This window comes from Mustela putorius, unplaced genomic scaffold (genome assembly GCF_011764305.1).
Source record: "Mustela putorius furo isolate JIRA1106 unplaced genomic scaffold, ASM1176430v1.1 tig00000813_pilon_pilon_pilon, whole genome shotgun sequence".
NCBI classification, from domain to species: domain Eukaryota; kingdom Metazoa; phylum Chordata; class Mammalia; order Carnivora; family Mustelidae; genus Mustela; species Mustela putorius.
In genome coordinates, this window is record NW_025421485.1 from 4,337,558 (window position 1) to 4,364,717 (window position 27,160).

Here is a 27,160-nt window from a genome sequence, read left to right on the forward strand (position 1 = left end):
GCTCAAGGTTAATTAACAGTCGCAAGCTCAGAAGTTTCAGTGATCAGTGTTGACAATGGCGTTCCCCCGCCACCGAAGCCTCTTTTCTCTGGCTCTGTTCCCTTCTTCTGAAATTCCTGCTCCACCTCTTCCTCTCCTCTGCCATCCTCTCCGTGGATTTCGCGTCCGGGCTTTCCCGGGCTCCGGCCGCCTGGAGAGAGTTAGTGCGTGGGAGCGCTCCGGCAGCGGCACGCATGCGCACTGGGGGCGGCGCACTGCGCATGCGGGAAGATGGCGGGCCTGGCGTCCTGAGAGCCGTGGGTCACCCTGCACTCTTCCCGTCTGCGTTGTAGCTCCCGAGATCGTGGAGCGGTGCCGCATTCGTTCGCGGGCCGGGCTAGGCAGTGGCGCCTCGGAGCAAGCTGCGGGCCGGGTTCGTGCTCGGCCCCCGGGACCCGGCGCGTTGGGGGCGGTGCCCGGCCGGAGCGGGAGAAGGCGGAAGAGCTCGCGGGGTGCGAGGCGAGGGACGGCGGGCTGGGCAGCATGAGTCAGCAGCTGCCGGCGCGGAAACTGCCCAGTCTGCTGGTGGACCCGGCGGAGGAGACGGTGCGCCGTCGGTGCCGCGACCCCATCAATGTGGAGGGCCTGCTGGTAAGCCCCGGGGATGGCCTGTGCTGGGAGCGCCGGAGCCCTGGCGCGGCGCGTGGCGGGGCGGGGGCGGCTCTCCGGTCCGGCAGCCGCTTCACGTCCGCTGGGAAGCCGGACCCACCGCCCTCCGGGTCGTGGGTTTTCCCTGAGCCTGGTTCGCAGCGGGAGCACCCGGTCTCCCTGGCTCCCCAGCTGCCCGTCCTGTGCTCTGAGCGCTGTTGGAGAAAATTGCCCAATTTCGCGTTTTCTGCCTCTCCTGGACCCTCGCGTATCTCTGCAACTTATTTGTGTTTGTCTTCGCCCTCCTCTCCCATTCTCTTACTTGGCTGTAGCCATTTAAAACCCCGCACTACATTACCCCCCCTCCCCCATAGGCTGCCCCTTCGGCAAATCCAGGAAGGTCGCGCTCCCTCCCTGCGTAAGGTTAGTTTCCTCTCTTCTTGTTTTAGATTAGATGCAGTCTGTTCTTCGTGGTTCTCAGAGGCTTTGATGAGTCCATGATTTTCCATTTCTCCCTGTATTTTCTTTTCTACTGGTTTCTTCCATAATGAAACATGAAGTTAATATTGCCCCGTCACCATAGTGGCTCAGTGCTCAAAAATAATTTACGAGCATAATCTTATTTAATTCCTGTTAGCAGTCCTGAGAGATTATCATTCTTGTTCTCCAGCTGTCAAGATAGATTTGGAAGTGTTAAGTGGCTTGCCAGTGGTTAGATAGTACCTGGAAAAGCCTGGATTTAATCTCACCATGTCTGACCCCTGATGTTTAATTCTGGGCCGCTTTAACTGCATCCTAAATATTTCCTCACCTTAAAAGAGCCTTCCCTTAATTCTAGATATTCTGTCATCTGTATCTCTTCCCTCCAGACTTTTCCAGAAAGTTGTTTGCTTTCACTGTGTCCATTGTCATTACATTGCTGGGCTGGGGACCTCTGCTCTCCGCACAGCTCTTCTAACCAAGTTTGCCAACAGCCTTGTCAGTACCGTCAGATGTTTCACCCCTTATCTCTAGTTTCCACACGACTGACCACTTGATTTTGTTGGAAACTCACCTTTGAATGGCTGTTTTGGCCATATATACTCGTGGTGCTCCGTGTACTCATCTGGTCTCTTCTTGTACAAACTGCTCTTTATCTCCGCATTTCTTACGTGTTGGTGCTATTTCGGGTTTTCTTCTACTCTTTCTACACGAGCTTCATGTGGGATGTCATTCGCCACTCTTAGGACTTCTGATATTGTCTTTATCGGTACCGTCTGTGTTGGTAGTCTTAATCTTTGAGGCTTTGATAAAAGCCCTGAACTCTCAACTGTGGAAGAACCAGTTAATTTTGCACCTAACATCAGAAGATACACACATCCCTTGAAGTCTTAGATATTCTTATCTTCTTGGGCAGTTTCTGTTACTGTGTCATAACTCCTAGATCTATAAATCCAGCTCAGAGCTTTCCAACTGTCTGCTGACTTTTCTTAGATTTCAAACTCTTATCCATAATTAAACTCATTATCTTCTTGCCAAAGCCACAACAGCTTTGCTCTCTCTTATCTCTCTGAATGGCACCACACCCACCAGATTGCCTAAGCTCGTCGCTTGGGTATTATCCTTGCCTTCTTCCTTCTCCCAACTGACCCCCTCTGTCCTCCCGATCTCATGAAAATTAATCACCAATACTTGGCACTCCTCACCATCTTTTAGATTGTTGCAGTGTTTTCCTGCTTCTGGCCTTGCCCCCAGACTTCTAGATACTCTCCACATAGTAACTATCGTGGTCTTTTTAAAGCATGTTTCTGACCATGTCATTTGGCTTAAAGAATCCTTCGCAGTTTCCTAGTGCTTTCAGAACACAGTAGAAACTTCTTAATATAGTCAGGTTCCTGGATTTATCTTTTTTTGAACTGCTTATAGTTGCTAGATTTCCAAATTTCTGTATTCGTTTGGATCCCTTCATATTCACACTCCACCTTCCCCAAAAGCCCTTTCCTTGTTACCTCCCCTGGTTTTCAGGTCTGGGTGTGTAGGTTCCTTGTCTGAAGCCTTCCCTGACCCGTCAGGACTAGGTTAGGCACTCCTTCTGTGCTCCGAGAGCACCCTGTGCTTACTTACCCTGCCTGCAGCATGTGGCTCGTAGGTCCCTGAGTGCAGTGACTCTGTCCATTTCGCTGTTACATCCGCAGTGGTTTGGTGCCTCTCGCAAAAACATTTGGCACGTAGTTATTGGATGACTGAAGTAGGTACTTGTACATGTTTGGATGTGTGTTTATTTTCCTGCTTGTGAAAGGGTGATTTAAACTGCCCTCTCGGTGTTTTTTGATTGGCCAGTGACTGGATATTTAATGAAGTGTGTTGCTATGCAAAGATCAGTCCACTGTCTAGTCATGCATTTGCCTGAGTGATAGATGTTTCCCCAGGTAAATGGCTTGAAAACCGAATTTTAGAGAAGGGAGGAAGTAGTATTGGCTGGAGGTGGAACTTAGTCTGCACATTGAAAAATGAGGAAAATTTGAATGAGGAGAATGCAGACACCTTGGACAGGGGTCTATTTCCAAAGGGCTCTTAAAGGAATATGACTCCCCAAAATAGGCAGGCGGAACAAAGAGACATCTGCATAGAGAAATGTTTCACCAACTTAGAGGCAGTGCTTAAGGTTTTAGTCCCTAACACTGACCTAGTGCTCCTTTGTCCTTTAAGATCTCAAATTATAATTTATTCTGCAGTCTTCAGATGCGGGACTCGGAACAGTCGTAAAATTGCTTCCATTGTGCAGACTTGCTTGTCAGGAGCTGCTGGTTCCTGGAGAGCTGTGTGCATTGAGATCGTACTGATTTTCAGTCTGGTGGCCTCTGTCTTCTCCATGCACTCCCCAGCGGAAATGCAGACAGGCTAGGTATCAAGCCTGAACAAGTTGGGGCACAGAACCAGTTGGGTGATTGAAAGGGAAAGTTTTTCTTAGGTAGTCTACTCTTGAGGTTTCTCTACTACTGAGCTCTCCCTTGGCATCCCTCAAGGGATTTACCAGAGAGTAACCTCCCCGTGAGAATCCTCGAAAGGACTGAAGACCGTGACAGCTTCCCCAGTGGTGGGTGGTCAGCACTAGAAGCAGCATTCTGTGCTGGCACCCGGGCAGGTTAGTCCCATAGATATTGGAGGACTAGTATCCTCACGACGCTGAAAAGGTCAAAAATAAGTGTCCTGCACAGGCACCACTTTGAAAAGGCCCCCATTGGCCTAACCTGGGACAATCCGAGCCTCACAATAACAGATTTTATACTTGGAGAATAAAATAAGCATCCAGGCTCCTCGGATGGAGGTCTTCAAGTACAGCCCGTCCAGCTCCTCCAGATCTTTAGACACGTGACGCTAAAAAGACCATTATCTGACCCTCTCTCTCCCCGACCCCAGCACAGCCAGCACACACTAGTGCGACAGACCTGATACCTGCTCTAGACATTCCTGTTCCTAAAGGAGGAAATGGGAGTCACAGGGAGGTAATGGTCCGGAGTAGTTCTGAAAATCAGCTTGCTACGTGTTAGAAATTTCTTGGTTAGGTCTCAGGGAACAATTCTCTGTGCTGCCAGCTCTACCCTCTGGGCTGCTTGTTCCACTGTCTTCCTTTTTTGCTCATGAGAGGAAATCCCTATTCGTAGCTGAGTAATTTTATCAGCCTGCTTCCTGGCAGTAGAACTTTGGGTATTGAGTAACCTTTTTCAATTTAAACCGTGTCCCCTTTCATCCAAGCTGACAGTGTTTTCGCTGATACAGTTCTCCTGAAAACCAAAAACCGTGTGGACCTTCTGTGAATCCTGTTGTGGCTCACTCCGCAGACAAGCGTCCCACCTCTCTTCTGGCTGAACCCTTCTCCGCCTTAGGCTCCTGTTGGAGTGGCTGGTGGACAGGGCCCTGGGCCCTCTTTGAGGCCCTGGCTGAGACTTAGAGGATCTGTGGGGCTCATCTCCGTCAAGGCCTCTTGTGTGACTGCACAGCTCTCTGAGGCAGCATCTTTGATTCACCTGAGGTCTTCTCGGAGGCTGTGCCGTCACACCCTCACTGTCAGCTTCATTTTTTTTGAAAGAGAGGGGCAGGGAGAGGGGGAGCGGTAGAGGGCGAGAGAGAATCTCAAGCAGGCTCCACACCCAGCGAAGAGCCTGACTTGGGGCTCAGTCTCACGACCCTGAGATCATGACCTGAGCTGAAATCAAGAGCTGGACACCTAACCGACTGAGTCACGCACGCGCCCTTCACCATCATCTTTAGATTTCACCTTGGATTTGGTCTTTCTCAGCTGTCATTTCTTAACTTGAGCTTCTGGAGAAGCTGGGAATTTTTTTTTAAGATTTTATTTGAGAGTGAGCGAGCAGGGGGAGGAGCAGAGGGAGAAGCAGACTCCGTACTGAGTGGGGAGCCCACTGCGGGGCTCCATCCTGGGACTCTGGGTTCACGACCTGAGCTGAAGGCAGACGCTTATCCAAATGAGCCACCCAAGCGCCTCAAGGCTGGGAATTTTAAAGTCTTTCAATTCAGGTTCCTTTTTGTTTAAAAATCCCTTTCTTGAGTTCTCCCTCACACATTTTGCTGTAGGCTGCAGAGAGAAACCAGGTGCCGCAGTCAACTTGGTGTGGAAATCTCAGGTTACCTGACCCATGACTACTGTCAAGTTCCCGCATTAACTGCAGTCAGCCGTGTCGCTAAGGGTTCTCTCTGAGCATAGCAGACATCTGCTTTCTTCTGCTTTCTAGTAGCATGATCTTCTCTTCCTTTTGAACCTTCCCTGGAGTGCCCTCAAAGTCCAGGTTTTGCTGAGCGTTTCTTTAGAAACTGCTGAGTTGGGGGTGCCTGGGTGGCTCAGTGGGTTAAGGTGTCTGCCTTCAGCTCAGGTCATGGTCTCAGGGTCCTGGGATCAGGCCCCGCATTGGACTCTCTGCTCAGCAGGGAGCCTGCTTCTCCCTTCTCTCTCTGCCTGCCTCTCTGCCTACTTGTGATCTCTGTCTGTCAAATAAATAAAAAAATCTTTAAAAAAAAAAAAAAAGAAAGAAACTGCTGAGTTGGCACAGACTTCTTGGTAATTATTTGGTGGTCGTATAAGGGAACATCCTTGAGGCACACGCTGTGTTCCGTAGGGGTCTGCCATGTACCCTCAGGTGATTCCAAGGGAAAGAATTACACGCGTGTAGAGAAGTGATAGAGCAGATGTCCTAAAGCATTAGTACGTGGGCGATTTGGATGAAGGGTATGTAGCAATTCTTAGTGCTGCTTGTGTCCCTTTCGTGAACGCTGAGATTATTTCAAAATAAAAAGAAAGTGGATATGCCTGAGAGGAGTGTACGCAGTCAGTCTCCTTTCGAGAGGGACCTTGATGGCTCCTCACCTCGAGTGGGAGCTGCCTCTGTTCCATCTCCTGTTTGCACTTGCGGGTTCTTACCGGGGTCCGTACCAGAGTGGAGAGCCTTGTCGGCTTCCTCCAGGGGCGAGGTGCACTGCTCTGATCCAGTGGACCAAGTGCACGGATAGCATTTCAGTTACTTTTTTTTTCCTTCTCCCTAATAGCTCACTAACGTTTCTGTGAGGAAACATTTATTCTGATTTTTTTTTTTCAGATTTTATGTATTCATTTTAGAGGGAGAGAGTGAGTGCAGGCGGGGCAGTGGAGTGGCAGGAGGAGAGGGAGAAGCAGACTCCCCCGCTGAGCAGGGAGCCCGATGTGTACTAGATCCCAGGACTCTGAGACCATGACCTGCGCGAAGGCAGATGCCTAACGGACTGAAGCACCCAGGCACTCCCATTTATTCTGATTTTAAAGTCACTTCAAAAGGAGTCTTGTCTAATCCTTTCTGGGGCCTACTTGTTGAATGCCGTTTACCAAAGTTAGAGCAGCAGGAAAGGCTTGCCAGATGTCAGGCTGATCTAGCAAGAAGATGCATGTTGTAGTAGAGCACAGAAAATGATGCTTGATAATCTCTCGGGGATCTGTATTCATGGTGTACACAGGAGGGAATCTTCACCCTGTGTCCTGTGTCTTAAGTACTCACCATTTCAGAGTTCGGAGTTACTGCACAGTTGAAGTTATGTGCGACAAGATCCTATTTCAACTTCCCATGTTAACAAATACTTACCAAGTGCTTGAATGTACCAGGTGCTCTTCTGGTTCAAAATGCAAAATGATAATAGTCTCTTAGGGTTGCATAGGATTTTACCATCGACACAATTTCTTTTTAATCTTCATAGTAGCTTGGAAAATGAGCAATAAAATGATATCAACACACTGTGTTACAGATAAAGGCCAGGATCTCTCGGCATCTAGGAAGTCGGGTGGCTGGTAGTCCCAAACCCCCATCTTAAGCCAAGAACTATTTTGTATACAAAGGAGATGAATGTGTCATTACTATGGACACTTTGGAAATCTCCGGTATTGTTCACCCATAGGATTTATACATACTGGGATCTGCCCCAGAGGGGCCAGGATACTGTTGGGACTCTTCCAAGATAAAGAGATCATGTTTTCATAGTCAAAAGGTAAAAAAAAAAAAAATGGGGGGGTTGCCCATTGGACTCTGCTTTTCCATAGCTCTTGGTGTAGACAGCATGTAGTGTGGCTGCATTTATGGCAAAGTGTGTGGGAAAGCAAGCTGTCCTTGCACACATACAGTATGCAGGAAGGTCTGCCTTTCCCCCAACTGAATTATTACCCCAGGGTGGAAAAAAATACAAACCCTCATGTTATCCAGGAAATGCTTTTCATTTGCTTTTGCTCATTTTGCATTATTGTCTTTAAATTACTAATTTAAATTTCTGTATTTTCTTTTATCCAGCCATCAAAAATAAGGATTAATTTAGAAGATAATGTACAGTATGTCTCCATGAGAAGTAAGTTGATCCTGAATAGGTTTTAAGTTTTTTTAGTTTGAGCTTCATATGATTTAAATGATGTATTTTAAATGTACATAAATTTATGGAAAACTTAGGTAAACTTAAGTAAAAGTTGAGGTTGTGGGCTAAATAATGTACATGAACACTGGCTGATTCTTTGTTGCTTTTAGAAATCATTTTTAAAATGGAGTGGTCCATGTTTAAGGGTATTTTTCTCAGAATTCTGTGAGATCAGTTACTCGCTGCCATCAGCAGAATTGAAGGCGGTTGATAACAGGACAAACTGCCTTTGGTCCTCCAGACTTCCTTCCATTGCCTTTGCTCTCTCCCCTTCCTGCCGTGGACCGGGGTGCAGAGTCATCGAAAGGAGATGGAGTACCAACTGCTGTGGTTCCCATCCTTCTGGAAATTGTTACCGTAGGTAGACCCCTGACTTCCCCTTAATTTGGTCCTAACCACAAGGAATAGACCATGCCTAGATCCACATGTAGATCTTAATATCAGCCCTGGATTTCTTCTCAGCCCCTGCCGCAGGCTCATGCATAGCTGGTCCCCGGGTTTGGTCAGTTTTGTGTGGCACGTGTGTCCTCTGACCGTCTTCACCACCCCGCGGTATTGTCGGGCGCACACTGAGCTTGTACGGCGCGAGCTGTGTTAAGCTCTTGGCGTGGATTATCTCAACAGCCTTTAAAGTACAAATGTGGATTATTACTCATTTTTTTATAGATGAATAAACTGAGGCCTCAGTCAGGATTCACCCCCCAGCTCTCAGACCTGAGCCCCTCGTCTCAGCCTCTATCTGGGGCTGCTGCGTCCAGCATGGGTTCTCACGCCCTCTCCAGTGGACGCGATACACAGCCTCCGCAGTAACTTCTCTGCTTTCAGGCTCTGGCACCCTGCTGCCCGTGGGATTTCCTAACACAGTCCTGGGATTGGGATCTCACTCAACCCAGAATTCTTCTACTATGTTCTATTGCAAATAGAGAAAACCCTGACTCCTCCTTTATTTGGTTTTATTTATTTGCCTTAAATTTATGAGCCACCTCATATCCTTACACGAAACAGGGCAGTAGAGAATGGCTGGACAGAAAGGGCGCTTACAGGTCACTCCAGCTCCACCGGGTGGCCTGGCCTTCCAGCCGCTGCCCTCACCATCTCTGCCAGCTGCGGGGTCCCTGAACCCACCCGTTCTCACCCACGGCTCTGTCTCAGTAAGCCCCTGCCCTCTGTGAGGGGAGAAGCACTTGCTCTCCACCTTTCCGTCCCCGCCCACTCACCCCCTTCAGGAAGATTTCCTTACTCCCACTGCAGTCAGGGTCCAGCTCTGCTCAGGGAACTTGTATACCTCACTTGCCACTGACCTCAGGACAGTGTGATGGCGTTCCTTACTAGATGAGGGAACAGCTTTGTTTGAAAACCTTTTGAATCGTGGTTGTATTCTGTCAGCAACCGTCAGGTTACATGTTTTCAGTTAATAGCTTTCTCAAGTCACTTTCTAAAGTAACTAACATGGTGGGAATATACTTAAACCTGAGCTTAGAAGACCCTGTCGTGTTAGCAGTTAGGGTGATTAGATGTGTGCTTTTTCAAGTTAGAATTTCTCTGTTGTAGTCTGCCAAGTTTTTTTGTAGAATGGTGACTTTCTTCTAATTAAACATTTTAATTCCTGTTTATTCCTGTTTGATCATTAAGTGTAGGAGTGGGCTCCACAGAGAAGACATGTGCATTATAAAATACGTACTTGTGTTCTTGGAGTAGCCACCAGTGGGCTTTAAACTGAATGTGACATTGTAGAGTTTCTGGATATAGGAATTTCCCGATTGAAGACAAGATGAATATTTCTTTTGACACATACTCACAGTCGTATGCTTTGAAAGTAGAGAAGAGGAGAGATCATATAGCTCACACCGAAAGCACAGCTGGGTTATTTGTAAAATTATTTACTCCACACACCAAACCATAAGAACTTGTTTTTTAATATCAAGTTGAGAAAGGTGAAAGGAATACTACTACTCCATTCAGGCAGACACATGAACTGAGCCCCTCTCTCGTACACTGTGTAAAATTGATAGAAACCCCACCTGGATAGTAGGTTTAGCAGGACAGCCATTCCTCAAAATACCCTTTTACCTGTCAATTCAAAATCAAGGAACTTAACTGAAGGAAACAGAGATGCACACAAAAATTTAGCTACAGGGGGATTTCCTGAAATATCAGGCAAAATAGCAAAGTTGGAAACAGTCAAAATTTCCAGTATTGGGGTAAGTTTAGCCAGTATCCTTGCAGTTAAATATTATGCAGCCCTTAAGAATAATGTTGAAATACAATACACAGCCAAGTGAGGCTGTTCACAGTGTTGAATTAAAGCAGCCTGTTATTTTTGTTTTTAAAAGTTAGGTGTACATACTGGGTATTTACTCTAAAGGTACAAATTTGGTGATCCAAAGGGGCACGTGCTCCCGAATGTTTATTAGCAGTAATGTCCACAATAGCCAAACTATGGAAAGAACCTAGATGTCCATCCACAGATGAATGGATAAAGAAGATGTGGTATATATACACAATGGAATACTACACAGCCATCAAAAGAAATGAAATCTTGCCATTTGCGATGACGTGGATGGAACTAGAGGGTATTATGTTTAGCAAAATAAGTCTATCAGAGAAAAACAATTATATGATCTCCCTGTTATGAGGAGGTTGAGAGGCAATGTGGGGGCTTCGGGGGGTGGGAGAGGAATAAATGAAACAAGATGGGAACGGGAGGGAGACAAACCATAAGTGACTCTTAATCTCACAAAACAAACTGAGGGTTGCTGGGGGGAGGGGGGCAGGGAGAGGGGGTGGGGTTATGGACATGGGGGAGGGTATGTGCTATGGTAAGTGCTGTGAAGTGTGTAAGCCTGGTGATTCACAGACCTGTGCCCCTGGGGCTAATAATACATTATATGTTAATGAAAAAAATTAAAAATTATTTAAAGAACATTACATGTACATATTGACACTTACGTGTGTCTGTGTCCTGAGGGGACGGGGTGTGTACGAAAAACCAGAATCAGAATCATCATAGTGGATGAAGGGGGGAGGGAGATAAAGAGATTTTTTCCCCCTTCGTTTCCTTACCTTTTAATATAGGCTGGTGCATATTTTAAAAAATACAGAGATGCCACTTTCCTCAAGATGTGGTCTAATGTTTTAATAGAAGACTAATTTGAGCTCTTTCAGAAACTTCCAGCTGGGTTACACTGTGGTATGCGTAGGAACAATTTAAGTGTTAAGAAGAAAAAGACAAGTCTTTGCCTTCGCTTTATAAAGAATTTCTTAACTGGAAGGCCCAATAAGAAATTTCATCTTAAGAACCATTTCTAACCTATTCCTGAGAGTCGTACGGGTAGAAATGCAAACTGTTGACCCTCGGTTAGATAAGATGCCACGGGCTCCTACGGATTCCCACGCCCAGGGGAATTGGCTGCATATGTCAGATCCTCTAGCACGAAAGCCTTTGTTTACCTGAGATAGGCTGCTCCATTTTTATCCAGCGTGAGCAGTCGGTTCCATAAAAATTAGCTGGGATGTGTTCAGTGTGTGGAATTTCTGTAGGTGTCTGTGCCTACTGAGGAAATAGATTACTTTTCTTAATGAGCTGAGAAAGAAGTGCTATTGAGAATTTTATAAATTTGTTTGTTTTGTTTCCCAGAAGCTCTAAAAGTGAAGAGACCTCGTTTTGATGTATCTCTGGTTTATTTAACTCGAAAATTTATGGATCTTGTCAGATCTGCTCCTGGGGGTATTCTGGACTTAAACAAGGTTGCCACAAAACTGGGAGTGCGGAAACGAAGAGTGTATGACATCACCAATGTCTTAGATGGAATCGATCTGGTTGAAAAAAAGTCTAAGAACCATATTCGATGGATGTGAGTTGGTTTTGAACTTCTCCTGGCTTCCCCCGCTCCCCTTAAGTGACAACACCGTGCTTGAAACAGACTAGATACCAGCAGTGTTTTGACAGGACAAAACAAAGTAAGAGATGGCTTCTTGTTAGGAAAGGATTCTATGAGAATTTCTCACGTTATCCCACAAGATACATAGTTTTTTCCCTATTTAGGACTAAATGAAAGCTGTAGACCTCGAATAGCATCCAGATATTATGGAAAAGTTGAATGGAATAATGATTAATTTTAGGAGTTTTGCTTTTCGAGATCATAAGAAGGGGACGTCTGATTGTTAGGAGATTTTTTTTTTCCCCAGTGATGATTGATATCAGGAGAAAATTAGTTAAGGCTGTAAAACAGTGTAACGAACACTTAGAGGCTTCCCGCCCCAAGGGTTGTAATTCATTTTTCTGGGGCAAAGGCAGGAAGCTAATCTACATTCTTAATTACCCGAGATGATTATGAGTCAGGCTATGGATCACACACTCTTCTGAATGTAAGGAACAATCAGTAGACAGTGTCTAAAAGGCCATTGCTAGGGGTGTCTCGGGGGCTCAGTCACTTAAGTGTCCACCTCTTGATTTTGGCTCAGGTCACGATCTCAGGGTGGTGAGCTCGAGCGTGGAAGCCTCCTTAAGGTTCTGTCTCCCCCTCCCCACTCGTGCATGTGCTTTTGCTCATTCGCGCTCTCTTAAAAAAAAAAAAAAAGTTGCCAAAGACTTCATGTTTGATTAGGGAGGACTGTGGAAAAAAGATCTTCTGATACAGATGAAGTTACTCTACAGGTGTGTGTGTGCATGTGTGTGTAAGAAGTTAGCTGTTTGTGTTTACAATAGGCAAATCTTGTGGATCAGTAAGAAATAGTTGGCAGCATATACGTACATATAAATACATTTCATTATAGGCAAATGAAAAATCTACCAACAAAGATCATGAAATGGCTCTAAATAATGAACTTTGCTGGTAGAGGAAAGTGGTTCCTAAAGGAAGTTAATTTTTTCAATAGTACAGAAATGCAGATTGAATTCTAATTTGAACATGTTTGCTAAATAACATTAACACTTTCAAGGTTAACATCAAACTGCATTCTGAATCAGTAATTGGAACAGATTTGAGAACTAGTAAACCAAAGGTAAAGTGGTCACAGCATTTTTCCTCTTTATTTTCCATAAAAAAGAAAAAAAAATATCAGTGGTTTGGTTCATATCATACCAATATGACATGGTAGGTAGTAATAACTTAAAAAAAAAAAAGTCTTTTAAAAGTAATGGATATAATCATTACATTCACGTAGAACCAAGTAGAATATGCACATGAGGGGGAAAATACTCAGAATTTTAGCAAAACTATCATTTTAGTCTGTATTCCTCCTTTTTCGTAGGGGACTAAAAGATTATAAGTTACTAAAAGTCCTGCTGTAGATTGTAGAGCTGAGGCTTAACAGTGTTATTGACTCTTGTTCTGTGCTCAGTGAAGTCTATCAGCTTTGCTTACTACCCCTAATTTCCATAGAGTTACAATGGTTTGTTGGGTTTTTTTTCATTCCCTGTGTAAGAGACTAGAAATGGAGGCGCCTGGGTGGCCCAGCGGGTTAAAGCCCCTGCCTTCAGCTCAGGTCATGCATGACCCCAGGGTCCTGGGATCGAACCCCGCATCGGGCTCTCTGCTCAGCAGGGAGCCTGCTTCCTCCTCTCTGCCTGCCTCTCCACCTGCTTGTGCTGTCTGCCAAATAAATCTTTCTTTAAAAAAAAAAAAAAGATGACTAGAAATGGGAACAAAAACCAGTTTATGTATAGGAAGAAAAATGGTTGTCTAGAGTAGAAGGAGGTCATGGGTGACATAAGTACCTCGCTTTGTCAGTTCATAAAATACCTGGTATCACCATTTGGAGGAGTTCCAGTAATCTGATTTGTATTCTCTGTAATCTCCTAGATGTTACTGACGGTGAGGTTTTTTTTGTTTGTTTGTTTTTTAATACCTTTCTTTTAAAGAGGATCTGATCTTAGCAACTTTGGAGCTGTGCCCCAACAGAAGAAGCTGCAGGAGGAACTTTCTGACTTGTCAGCAATGGAAGATGCTTTGGATGAGTTAATCAAGGATTGCGCTCAGCAGCTGTTTGAGCTAACAGACGACAAAGAAAATGAACGATATCCTTTAACTCTGTCTTTTTTTTAACGTTTTATTTAAATTCAATTTAATTAACATAAGCTGTGTCATTAGTTTCAGAGGTAGAATTCAGTGGTTCCTTAGTTACATACAATACCCAGCACTCATATCGTGTCTCCTTAATGCCTGTCCCCCAGCTTCCCCATCACCCCCAACCCCGCCTCCACCAGCCCTGTTTGTTAACTGTTGTTTTGTTTTTTTTTTTAATTTCTCCTTCCAAAGCAGGTTATTTTAAATAGTAGGGTCAACTTGGGGATTTAAGTAATATATTCAAATATTCAAAATACAAAATCAGACCATTAGAAGTTTTAAAAGCCAGTAAAGGTTTCATCGTGTAGCCTCAGATGTGCACAAGTAATTGCCTTTTGCTTCTTTATTTGCTGTTGGTTCAGGTTAAATGCTGCCTCGTGACCATGTACCAACATCCATGTTTGCATTTAAAATAAAAATGGCGCACTCTTGTTTGTTTTCTTAGTCAGAATGCTGTAAAGATAGTAAAATCTCTCTTGGCGTTTGTGAAATGCAGGTTTTCCCTAATTTGTGACGTAGAGTTTTTATTTCGGCAGTGGAATGAGGTTGTCACTGAAATGGCACTTGCGCTGCCGCTCTGGCCCACCGAGCCTCCTGGAGCCGGCTGCACCTCTGGGCCCCGCAGGGGAGACCTGTCTTTGGTGGCGATCTTCTGGGTCTCCTGGGTCTCCCGGGCCCATCTGCTGCTCCGCTCTCGCTGCCTCTGTGAGCCAACACGGATCCCAGCGGTTCATGCTTCAGACTTAAACTCCTCTATTTCCGTAGTCTGGTTACTGGAAGGAAAGTAAATGCTATTCCTCTACCCAAAAATCTGTGAGCAAGAAGTATCGGGAAAACCCAGTAAATGATGTAATTGGTAAAATTTCAGGCAACACTGAAAAACAAAATGAAAAAATTCACCTACTGAGATGGAAAAGCATTTGGCATGTGAGAAACCCCACGAGGACATGATGGCCATGAAACACTGATTCTCCAAGTTGTATTCACTCTTTTACAGAATTTTTTTCCTCCTCATATTATAGGAGGTTGTCATCAAAACTGAATATTTTGTCCCCAAAGGTCCTCATAATATGATCTAGCAGTGAGTGGGGAGTGGGGGCAGGGAGTAAACACCGACACTGGAGTGGTTTCGTGTGCATTATTACTATTTTTCCCCAGATACTGTTATAATCACGACACTGGAGTTTAAAGGGCTGCTTCAAGTTACAAGTATTGTAAAACACTTTGTAAAATCTTAGGAATTGTTGATGAAATAGCAATAATTATATATGAATTAATTTTTTACCAATTGCTTTCCTTGATTGTGAGCTTGTATCCCATAGAAACTACAGGGATTCTAATGTTACACTTGTATGCATGTATTATAAGAGAGAAATTATCTCCTCAGTAAGTAGCATTCTGCTTAGACCCTTGACTGATGTTTACACTAGCGTATGTGACGTATCAAGATATCCACAGCATCCAGGCCTTCCACGAACAGATTGTTATTGCCGTGAAAGCTCCGGCAGAAACCAGATTGGATGTTCCAGCTCCCAGGGAAGTAGGTATCCCTGCATTTCTAAGAGGATTTTTTTAAAAGTGGGAGGCAGGTCAGTGGCTTAGGCTATGCTCTGTCACGGTCGTAGTAACTCCATCACTTGGTGTTGGTTGCCTACCTGATACCGCTTCAGGCACTTGACACAGTTTAACTTGTTTCAAATACAGAGCAAATGGACTAGTCCTTATCCTCTTAAAGGGGAGGAGTTGGAAGCTCAGAGAAAAATAGCTTTCTCGTGATCACACAGTAAGTGAAGCACCAGAATTCAAACCCAGAGAGCGTGGCTTCAGAGTTTGTGTTTAACTGTCATACCGTACATGTGCATGCTCGATGGCACCCCAGTGCCTGTGTCAACCTGTAGTAGACAATGGCACACTGTAATGCCTCTTAGAGGACTCCCCAAGAATTGGCCTCATTGTTGAAGTTCCGGAAGTGCAGTGTGCTGGCAGCGAGGGCCCTGGGGAATTGACCCCAACCACGCCCATCAGAGACTAAGGAATAAACTAGAACATTAACCGGTACATTCAAAATAAAAAGTAAAATTACTGTGCGAATGAAAATACTCCTACCAGCTGCCAGCACACTCCTTCCCTTGCAGGAAAGTTTGTATTGAAAGAGAATTGTCCTCAGAAGGTTGCTTGGTGAGGATGGAACCAGAACCAAGGAAAGTGGCCATTCATGGGACAGATCATGAAGTGGTGACAGCCTGATAGACCCCTCGGTGTCCTCTGCATTGCCGTAGGGACCCCCTGCCCCAGAGTGAGGAGTACTCTCCACTCTCCTCTCTCCCCAGCACACCACTGTCCAAGTGAGCTCCCATGTTGGTAATTCATAGGGCGTTACAGATCAGTTAAGGGACAGCTTTTAATCCAGTCACACTCAAGTTCTGACTTCTGGGTGATGTTTCCTCGTTATTTTATGTAGATTTGGATATATTCCACGTTTCCTAAGTAACTGTTAACACTTGATAGAAGTCGTTTGAGAGATGTTTAAACTTTTTTTTATAACGAACCACTAATCTTCCAACACATCCATACTTTGGGACGCCAGTGGCGGCCCCTGCTGCGGTGACTGATGAGGTTCTGGGTTCCCCCTGTGCTGTGAGCCGCTTCAGGCCGTCGTTGCTAAATTCTGCTGAGTTTGTGGATCACGCCCAAGACAGTTCAGTTCAGAGGCCAGTGAACGTGGGCCCTTGGGCAGCTGTTCTCAGCCATAAGTAAGTGGGAGTGGTAGACAGGCACACGGTGTTCGGGGCGTCCTGCCCCCACCGAGGTCCAGGGTGAGATCTGGGAAGCTTGAGCCAGGGTGGCTGGACTGGCCTCAGGTCAAATCTGACTGGCTAGATTTTTAGGCATAGTCTCACCGGCACATAGCCACATGTCCTTCTGTTTAGACATTGTGTCTGGCTGCTTTTCTCTCTCTAATGGCAAACTTACGTGGTGGTGACAGGGTTGTATGGCCCACAAAGCCAAAAATGTCTACTATCTCACCCTTTACGGGAAAGGCTGGTCAGCTCTGATTTGGTGGAATAGGAAGTCCTCAGTTGGCTGCCAGGTCTGAGTGCCGCAAGAGTTTGTTCTGTGTGGAGATAAGTCTTGGCTTGTGTAACCTGTGCCATTCGAGCCAGACCTGGCCTGGCAGTCCAGAACCTGAGCAGGGATGCGCCTTCTCTGGCCTGCATGTCTGGGCCTGGGAAGCTGCAGAGAAGGTGACGTGAGGTTTTGAGACCTGATAAGCTGCGTCTCCTGGAGCCCTGTTGTGAGACCCCAGTGAGAAGTGGCGAGCAGGAGGGGGCGCACGGCGTCTGTACCTCGCCCGGCCTTGCCGCGTGGAAGGGCAGAGAACAGACTGTGATACTTGAACCCTCTTCTAGTCAGAGAAACAAAGGAATCATTTATAACTAGAACTGTTCCTTGAGAATTTAGCATTCCTTGGTCCATTCCCAGGTTTCAGCGCACGCGCACACACACAGAGAATTCAGCATAATTCTCAGTATAAGCACCCTACTTCCTGATATCTTACAGAAAATAAGTATTTTAATTCCGAGTAAATTTAAAGCTTCAAAGCCAAAAGATGTGAATAATAATTAATAGTTGTTTATATGCGGTTCTTCTGAGTATTTTGTATGTTGCTGACGTGTGTTTTGTCTGGATCCTATCATCTGGCTTTTTCTGTGGACAGAGACCTGCCCGTCTTTTACTGTGCTACCTCTTCAGTGTTTCGAAGAGCTAAACACACCCTTAACCATATGAGAGACTACAGGAGCTTTTAGACTTCTTGGTCATGCGAACACCGATTTTGGACTCTCAAGTACAGCCTCCGAGAAGGCCTCAAGTCACTGAGTGTAGAAAGGCAGGCCCTCCAGTGTGGAGGTGTTCACATCAGGGCTCCGAGGTCCTGGCTGGGTAACCCAGGAGCCAGGGCCGTGCCATGAGTTGGCCGGCAGCTCAGTGGCCGAAGCTGGAGTAATGAAAGCCAAGTACATGATTCTCTCAAGTACATTAAATTTTCAGACATAGCGCTTGAATTGAAACTTTGGAAGTTCTGGAAAGTCATTGTCAATCTAGTAAGACAATGTCATTAATGAATTTTCGCATTCATCCTGTGTGTCTTTTTTTAAGCTATTTTATGTGTCTTTTGCCAGGACTCAATCACAGTCCATATAAGGAGCACCAGAGGCCCCATCGACGTGTATTTATGTGAGGTGGAGCAGAGCCACTTGGGCAGTAAAGCATCCGAAGGGGCAGGCGCCTCTTCCTCTGCAGACAGGCCTCCGGAGCGCCCCGACAGAGGTATTGTACCCATCTGGTCATCAGGGACGTTCAAGAGTCTACTGGATTTTTGAGATACAGATAGATACAGGCTCTGTGGCCTTACAGCTATTTTTATACTTTCTAGCCACAAAATTGAATTTAAGAATGACTAGGTCATTCTTTTTTTTTTTTTTTTTAAAGATTTTATTTTATTTATTTGACAGAGAGAAATCAAATCACAAGTAGACGGAGAGGCAGGCAGAGAGAGAGAGAGAGGGAAGCAGGCTCCCTGCCGAGCAGAGAGCCCGATGCGGGACTCGATCCCAGGACCCTGAGATCATGACCTGAGCCGAAGGCAGCGGCTTAACCACTGAGCCACCCAGGCACCCTGACTAGGTCATTCTTAACTACAGTTTAGACTTTTTCTAAGAACTTAATAGTTAAATTCCATGTAGTTTTGATCTCAGAAATGAAGAATTACAGTGGGTGCCGAGATGGCGCCCCTGGTGTGGTGTCCGGGTGGAGAAGGCCGCCTGCGTCCTCCAGCAGGTGCTGTCAGGGCGCGCCCGAGTCCGTGTCTCCTCTCGAGACTTCCCAGCAGACTCTGCCCTCAGCATCTTGGTACGGCTCTTGACCAGGGTCTTCAGCCTTTCTTTGAAGCGCTCGAATCCCACATTCTGTACCTGTCGACTTCTCAAACCCTCACTCAGGAGAATCTCCTTCGTGTTTGTTGTTTTGCAGAAGAAAATCCTCCACAGCAAAGTGAGGAATTGCTGGAAGTGAGCATCTGAGAGCATTCTGGAATTCGTGGGCTGAGTCCTTGGGGAGCGTCCTGTGGGGGTGAATTCTGCATCAGATTTGATCCTCAGCAATAAATCATCCATGAAATTCTCTGGTCCTGACAGCAGCATCAAGGCCAGTAGTGGCTTTGAGAAGCCCACTACTTTGATTACTGGATAATTATGGTTTCTGCATTTGAAGAAAACTCTTTTTATAATTATTCACTGTGTTTTGTCCGTGAAATGGACATCTTGCCTACTGAAATCACCTCACTATGGAGAGAATCACAAGAGACAGACGGTCAGGACTGGAGCGGACAGTGCTTCGCAGACTCTGCCCTTTCCTTTGTGGATCATGTGTCATTGTCACAAAAGAAATTGCCTTACACGGGTTCACGTCTGCAGTTAGCTGTTAAACGTTGGGCCGGTGTGTGCAGGCCTCTGAATGTGCTGCCTTTGTATATATCTGTATAGTGTTTAGATTACTTATGTAATATGTCTAAGTCAAACTTTTCACCCTTGTACAGCCAAAATAATGTATATATGGAAAGTAACAGACAAATTCTCTAATTTCTGTGGTATCTATAACTTATTAGAATCCTCTGAATGGGGGTTAGAGGAAAGTTTTTTCCAAATTTCTACATGTAGAAGTATCATAAATACGCTATACATTTAAAGTTCATGGATTTAATTAAAGTATTTCAATATGGTTCCCAGTGCTGACATTGAAATCTGATACTTCTTGATTTCAAGCTCCCTACAGGGTTTCTGTGTCTGAGCAGACTAGCACCATGCCCTAAAGCTTTAGGGACAAGTATGGAAATACTGTCAGGGAATGGCTTAATTCATTGCAAGACATGAATTTAATCATGATGAAAATTGGAAACTATTTTAACCTTTTTGCAAGCAGATTTTGTAATATGTTTCTGTATACAGCCTTGCTTTTCAATCAAAGGGGTTTGCTTTTTATGAGTTAGTTGTACCCTGCCCTCTCTCCAGCTCTGATCCCACATTTCCAGTACCTAGCGCTCTCTACCTCATGGGTAAGTCACGTACCACTCTGTGCCTCAGTTTACTCAGTAGTTCACCGTTAGACTGTGAGCTCCTTGAGGGACTTTGTCTTAATCATTGTTATACCCAGCGCCTTGCCCCAAGCCTGGCACATCAGAAGTACTCAATAAATATTTGAACAAATCCTCGAGTGCATGAGTGAGTGAATTGTAAAACCGGACTCACGATACTTGGCTTGTCTACCATCTAGGATTCTCGTCAGCATCATTCTGATTCAGGTTTTGAGCTTCTCTTGTTTTCCGAGAGAGATTTGAAGCAACTTCAAACGAAAGCCATGTTAAAAAAGATTCTTAAAAGAAATCAAAAATCACAATCCTGAAAAATACTGCTAAGTGTCTGGGATTTGTTTCCTCCGCGGCCCGCGGGGGCGGTTGCAGATGTCCGCTCGCACGTGACGGCCGAGCCCGGACGAGGAGGTGAGCCCGGCTAACGGGCGGGTAAGCCGGAGAAGACGCGAGGCCCGTGACCGTTAGGCTTCTGGGAAAATACAGGTGGGAAAGCCTTCCCCGAACAGGAATAACGGGCTGGGAGAGAAGAAGGCAGTGCGCCCAAACCAGCAAAGGCCACGTTCCCAAAAGTGCCTGCGTCGCTTCTGGGCAGCAGCTGGTTCCTCCCCTGTGTCATGTGACGACGGTTCTACGGATCGTTCTGAAGGTGGAGGAGATCACGGGAGCGAAGGTCCTTCATCACCTGGAGACACATCCTATAAATCATCCTGTCAGTGAACTCTCTCTTCGGGTGTTTGGTCTCTCACTGTCACGACCACTAAAGCAAGCGCGCTCCCATCTGGCTCGGTGGCCCTTGCTCCCAGCCCCACGCTCAGCTCGGCGGCCCGTCTGCCTGTGTGCCCGGCTCTGCTCAACTTGCTGCCACCCAGCCCTGGTCCGAAGCCTGGGCGTCCCCTCTGTCCTTCAGGCCAACATCCCAACTCTCCGACCCTGGGCCGGCCCTGCCCTAGCTTCCAAGCTTTTTAACTTGCCCAGCGAGCCCCAACCCATACCAAAAAGGCCCGCTTGCCGAGCCCGAGCCGCACAGCGCACGTGGTGGTCCCTGTGCCTCTGCTCCAACCCTTCAGCCTGGAATTGTCCTCCTCTTGTCTTCTTTCCGGACCTGACTGAAAGCCCTCCTTCCGCTTCCCTGCCGTCGTGGCATGGGGTGGCCGCTGTCCTCCGTGGCCGTTCGGGTTTTCCGCCAGGCTTGCGTGCTCTCGGGTGGAGGGCTCCAACGCGTCTGCCAAGAGAAGTGACCTGATTTCATTCCACCCAACACCCAAGAATTTAAAAACAAACCCTGATTTTGCAAAAACACAGACCAACAAACTGAATTTTCACCGGAAGAAAAAAGAAGTAACAATTTTACCAATTTTGCATTTTGTTCAAATTTCGGTACATCCGCCCAACTCTCCCTTGTCCCAGGAGACGAACGTCCTTGTGGTGTGGCGCACTGTTTTTGAGATCAGGACTTGAAATGTGAGGCCAGTATGCGCCCTTTTGGACCTGGGCTTTGGTCCCAGGGACACGCGTGGGCTGCTGTCGCGTTCAATGCTGGAGGTCGCACAAGTAAACGGTCGCACCGCTGAAGGCTTGAGGACCTGAACACAGGACCAGCACTTCTCTTGGGAACGTGAATGGTAAGTCATGTCTCAAAACCTCAGAAATCTGCTATTTGATTATCTCCCCAAATTAAAAACGGAAACCAGAATAAAGGCACTTAGGTCATTAAAAGTGAGTCCCATGTCACAATGTGCGTTGACTATTGAATGCCACCCCCCGTTGGCATACCTGCTCCTGCGGACCCTGCGGCCAACGATGAGGTGGTGCCCTCTGGCTCTGTCACTTGGCTCTGACCACTGGGACAGAGCCGGCAGCTCGTTCGCCCAAGGCCCTGTTGTCCTCATGGGTGGACGGGGCTGTTTGGGTGGACTTCGGAGGACAGGGATGCTCAGAGAAAGGGGGTTCCGCAGAGAGAAGGTAGAAAACAGAGTGAACAAGGAGAGAAGGTAAGGCTTCTCAGGGGAAGGGCATGGGCGTGAGGAACTTGAAATCGAAGTAGGACTCTTGGCTTCTGCTCTCCCATCACACCTCTCAGAGGAAAAGCGGTGGCTTCTCTGGCAGCGAGTCTGGAAAACGGAGCTGGGCCTGAAGGGCTCAGTCCCTCCCGGGTTTGCGCTCTTCCTGTCTGTGGAGGTGGGCGCCTGGTCTCCCCCTCGGGGAGCCCTGCGGGAGCTAGAGCAGTGGTTCTAAATGGGGAGGGAGGGACTGAACGGGGAGACAGTTGGCAGCGTCTGGGAAGCTTTTTTTGGTCTATAAAGTTTATCTTGGGGGCACCCGGGTGGTTCAGTCATTCAAGAGTGAATGACTCTTGATTTGGTCTCAGGTCATGATTTCACGGTTGTGGAATCAAACCCCGTGTCCGGCCCCGAGCTCCATGGAGAGTCTGCTTGGGGGTCTCCCCTCTGCTTCTGCCCACCCCCCGACTCATGCGCACGCTCTCCCTTTCTCTCTCTCAAATAAATCTTGAATAATTTTAAAAATTAAGAAAAAAATGAAGTTCATCTTTCTGAAAGGTTCCAAAGCTAGTGTGCACGGAACATAGAAAATTTAGGAAATTAGATAAACTGCAGTTTATTCCCATTATTTCACCTGGTGGTTAGTTTGTTGAAGTTCTGTATTGGTTTGAGAGTGATCGGTGGTGATGACACACTACCCAGAACCATGAGTCATGAGATACCTGAGCTGTAAAAGGATACCACGGTCCTGAAAAGACTAGTGTGTATTTTTTTTTTTTAAGATTTTTTATTTATTGGGGCTCCTGAGCGGCTCAGTGGGTTAAAGTTTCTGCCTTTGGCTTGGGTTGTGATCCCAGGATCCTGGGGTTGAGCCCCGCGTCAGGCCCTGTGCTTGATGGGGCGCCTGCTTCCTCTTCTCTCTCTCTGCCTGCCTCTCTGCCTACTTGTGATCTCTGTCAAATAAATAAATAAATAAAAATTTTAAACGATTTTATTAATAATTTTATTATTATTTATTATAAATAAATAAAATTTAAAAAGAGATTTTATTAATAATTTGATCATTTATTAAAATAAAAATTTTAAAGATCTTATTAATTTATTATTATTATAAATAAATAAATAATTTTTTAAAAAAAGATTTTACTTATTTATTTGACAGACAGAGATCACAAGAAGGCAGAGAGGCAGGCAGACAGAGAGGAGGAAGCAGGCTCCCTGCCAAGCAGAGAGCCCGACTCGGGGCTCGACCCCAGGATTCTGGGATCATGACCTGAGCCGAAGACAGAGACTCTAACCCACTGAGCTGCCCAGGTGCCCCAGCAATGTGTATCTTTTAGAAATGAGCCAAATGTGAATACACGTAACCACTCCCATCAAGCGCTGTGAACAGAAGACAGCTGCTTATAGTCAACACAACTAACTCACCATTGTGGCTGCTGGTGTCCCGGAGCCCCACTCGGGGTTACCCAATGACTGCCATCTAGTGGAGAATCAACCATTGCTCAGATTTCTTCACTTGCTTTCAATTAAGCAGATGCCGCTAGAGAATGGCTTTGACTTCACAAAGAATTTTTCAGGTCCCATTCTGGTTGAGAAAGTGAACACGATACTGATTTTTATGCATTAACATTTAAATAGAATAGCTTGGAAGGAAGAAATTTACAGCTGCGAACTTAAGAAATTGGCATGATATCTGAGCTACGTCCATTTTTCTGTCCTTGTTAGAAGAGAGTCTGCAGAGATCTTGCTTGTCCTGCTGCTCCTCAGAATATCACATTGGGGGCACCTGGGTGGCTCAGTGGGTTAAAGCCTCTGCCTTTGGCTCAGGTCATGATCCCAGGCTCCTGGGATCGAGCCCCACATCTGGCTCTCTGCTCAGCAGGGAAGCGGTTTCCTCCTCTCTCTCTGCCTGTTCCTCTGCCTACTTGTGATCTGTGTCTGTCAAATAAATAAATAAAATCTTAAAAAAAAAAAAACATCATATTGGACCTGTTGATCAAGGAAGCAGCACACAGCTCACGTGTAAGACATATGTGTGCCAAAGGTAGTAGACAGACCAGCTCTTGATACCAAGTACCGTCCGTCAGTCAAGGTCCTGTAAGAAAACCAGGATGGGTTTGATTGTCAGCTACAACAGAGATGAGTTAGTACAAGAAGGCTGAAGTAAGAAAAGGGGTACACTGAGGTAGCAAATATCTGACGGCAGTCAGAACGAGGAAGAAAGTCATGCCCCCTACCCCCCCAGCCCTGGCTCTCCATGCACTTACCATTGCTTCTTCTCGGAGCCCAGCCAGCCAGCAGGGGATACAGGAAACGGAGTTTGCAGAGCCCAGCCCCAGCACAACGGAACAGAATGGGAGGGCGGGCCTGGATCTGGGAGAATAAACACCCGGCGGACCCGGAGCCGCCCGGCTGTGCCCTCTGCCAACTCCAGCGCAGGCCAGCGCTCCGGTTGGCTTCTCTGTAGCTTCCCTGCCAGCATCTCTGTAGCTCACAGAGGCTGTGCTGCTGCGTTGGCATCCGATTCCGAGACGATCCGAAGTCCAAGCGGGCGCTCGTGCAGGAGATGTTTCCGAGATGTGCACTCGGTGGGTGTGTTTTGTGGTGTGCTTTGACCTGTGTGAGTCCGAGCCGAGCCCACAGCGGGCTCATCTCCCTCCCCTTCACCATCCTTTCCTGTGATCAGGACCACGGTTTGCAGCAGTGACGTCTGGCTCCCTTACCTGCCCTTTGCGCCTCTCGCCGGGGTCCAGGCTGCGGTGGGAGGGCTCCTCCCTAGCTCTGTCTCCAGACAGCCCGGCGCTGTGCGGAGGGGAGGAAGCCCTGGCAGCCCGTTTACAACCTGGGAGCGGTGTCTACAAAGGTGGCCGCTCCCGCCGTTCACCCGGCCCTGGGAATTTGGGGCGGACGGGGCAGCCCACTGGTCCATAAGCTGCCCACGGGTCCGACACAGATCCCCCAGGCTCGTGAAAGGAGAGGGTGTATGGTTGGGGCCGGGAGTCTGAAGCGTTTTGGTCACGAAGCAGAGGCGCTGTGTAGGGGGAAAGAAAAGAAAAACCATTTGCTCTACGTCAGGTTGGCAACCGAGTTCCTCTGCACATTTCTTCTAGAATTTATTCTAGGTGTTCACAGAGGCAGCTGCTGTATGGAAAAATAAGGAAAATAAAACGGATGGTGAAAAATTATTTTCAGATTGAACCAGACTTGCAGGGAGCCTCTTAATATTTTTAAGTACTTACAGTATTTTTGATGTACAAGGCCTGGCACATAGCACATTGCTATAGAGGTATTTGATTTGTTAAAAAAAAAAAAAAATCTAATGGAAATGAGGCTGACCTGAATTCTCTTTTACCTGAGGCTGTAATTGAATGGATATTTATGCTTGAATCTTAGAGGGTCTCCTTCCCTGGTAGGAGCCTGCAGCTTCTTTCAAGGTGCTGAGCTGACCTGTGTGCTCAGGCAGGTGACGAGCGGAGCCGTCCGCAGCCTTCCATGCACACTGTTGCTGCGGTGAACGCTCTGGCCAAAAGCCAAATGAGTTTCAGCTCCCAGAGAAGTGGATGGTGATTCACGGGCTTTATGTAGCGCTTAAGGAAAAAAAACTGCAGTACAGCTGCTGTTAATTTCCGACTGCAGCCTGTAGCAGGTGCCTCTGTCTTGGAGACTGCGTGTCAGAAGAGCCTAACCAGCTGTCCTTATCTGCGAGTCAGTCCTGTTAAGCCCATCTTATAACTAACGTTATATGCAAGAGGTCCCTAGGTTGGTTCCAGTTTTGTGAATCATTAGTACACCTTACTGTGACCATTCTGTCCCCAAGGGCATATCTTTCTCTGTGCACTGAGTCTCCTGTGGCTGTACCCACAGTCCTGCCAGGGAGGGACACCAGCTACTCTGCGTTAAGGCTTCTGAACATGCCCAAACCTTTCTCCATCCCATTCAGAGTGTGGGCTCACGGGCTTCCCAGCCGGCCGACTCAGGAGCAGGCCAAACATTTGGGGGAAGTGCACCGCTTCCGTTACCGCGATCCGCAAGACCCAGGAGGACCTTGTTGGATGCTAAGGCTCCTGTTGATGGCCTACAGAAATCTCCAGGGGAAAAAAGTGCACCTTCTAGGGAAGGAGAACCAGGCAAAGCAAACCTAGACCGGCCGTCCGTCAAGAAGATGAGCTGAACACAGATTCTTAGGTCTGAGTGGAGAGCCGGGATGTGGAATGACAGATAAGGATTTGAGACTGTCACTCTCGTCTTACGGCTGACCTTGAGTAACTGTGTTGAGAAATGGCAGAGGTGTGAGGCATACATGACAGTGGTCCCAAAGGTGTGGGAAGGTCCAGTGACCTGGCCACAAAGCCACAAGGGCAGGAGTTGAGACTGTGTGGTCACTCCCAACTGCCAGACTCCTGCCTGGGGCTTACCACGTCATCATCTTGATAATACCCAAAGCAGGCCTTCCCAAAAGGCTTTTTCTGGTCCTGGAATGGAGAGTAAGACAGAAAATATGCAAAAGAGTGGTCTAGTTTCATGAAGAAAAGGATGAAAGTGGACTTTCCATGAAGAATGGATGGTGCATTGCTTCTCGGCCTTTTGGCTAAGATCAAGTGAAGAATGGATGGTGCAGCTCATGGCTTGTTGTGATCCTCAGAAAATGTCCCTCTCTCAGTAATGTAAGAAGTCACACTTCACATTTTTAAAATAATTACAGGGGCGCCCGGGTAGCTGAGTCAGTTAAGCATGACTCTTGATCTACGCTCAGGTCTTGATCTCTCAGGGTCATGAGTTCAAGCCCTGCATTGGGCTCCACACCCAGTATGGAGCTCACTTAAATAAAAAGTAAATAAATGAAATAAAATATTGCAAAGAAATAAGTGTCTGACAAACACAAAGCACATACTCATCCTGGTTATCTTGTTCAGGCTGTTTAAGATTAATAAATTCACTAATTACATGGAAATTAAAGCAATGTGAGCTACACTTAGGTGATCTCTTCCTTTTAGAGCAGAAAAGGAAGACATTCTTCGTTAGCGTAATCTGTTCAGATATCACATTAGGATAAAAGTAAGATTTGAATCATTTTAGTATTTTGGTCTTAGCAGGCCTCGTATTTCTTACAAAGTTACAAATTTCTGTGAGAGAGACTGAATTTCCAATTCATAGAGGACAGAATGCTTTTTATAAAATAGGACTTTTATTTAGGTTTTAAACCTTACTGTGTAAACCTTTACTATCCAGGAGCCACTAGCTGTATGTGGCTAGTTAAATCTAAATAGTAATTAATTAATTATCTAATTAGTTAATTTTTAAGTAGGCTCTGTGCCCAGCATGGAGCCCAGCATGGGGCTTAAACTTACAATTCTGAGATCAAGACCTGAGCTGAGATCAAGAGTCAGATAATT

The 27,160-nt window shown here is 46.4% G+C and overlaps 1 protein-coding gene and 1 long non-coding RNA gene across 5 annotated transcripts; one reads left to right on the forward strand and one right to left on the reverse strand.

Moving 5' to 3' along the window:
- The first annotated feature begins 221 nt into the window (after positions 1-221).
- Positions 222-19,879, forward strand: E2F6 (E2F transcription factor 6). 3 transcript variants are annotated; one of them, XM_004745804.3, is made up of 7 exons: positions 222-630; positions 7,431-7,485; positions 11,186-11,402; positions 13,412-13,567; positions 15,042-15,156; positions 17,798-17,945; positions 18,648-19,879. In XM_004745804.3, the coding sequence occupies exons 1-7, from the start codon at positions 523-525 to the stop codon at positions 18,695-18,697; spliced, it is 849 nt and encodes a 282-aa protein (XP_004745861.1). In that variant the 5' UTR covers positions 222-522; the 3' UTR covers positions 18,698-19,879. The 3 variants fall into 3 exon arrangements, with proteins under 3 accessions (XP_004745861.1, XP_012908378.1, XP_012908379.1); XM_013052924.2 differs by having other exon boundaries at positions 544-630; positions 11,262-11,402; XM_013052925.2 differs by lacking the exons at positions 7,431-7,485; positions 11,186-11,402 and having other exon boundaries at positions 555-630.
- A 96-nt stretch (positions 19,880-19,975) lies between these two features.
- On the reverse strand, positions 19,976-22,585 carry LOC106005198. Of its 2 annotated transcripts, none has more exons than XR_006608061.1 (3): positions 21,538-22,585; positions 21,116-21,347; positions 19,976-20,986 (listed from the first exon to the last, which is right to left on the reverse strand). It is a non-coding gene; the product is annotated as an uncharacterized LOC106005198 (long non-coding RNA). The 2 variants fall into 2 exon arrangements; XR_006608062.1 differs by having other exon boundaries at positions 19,976-20,446; positions 20,757-21,347.
- Positions 22,586-27,160: the final 4,575 nt, after the last annotated feature.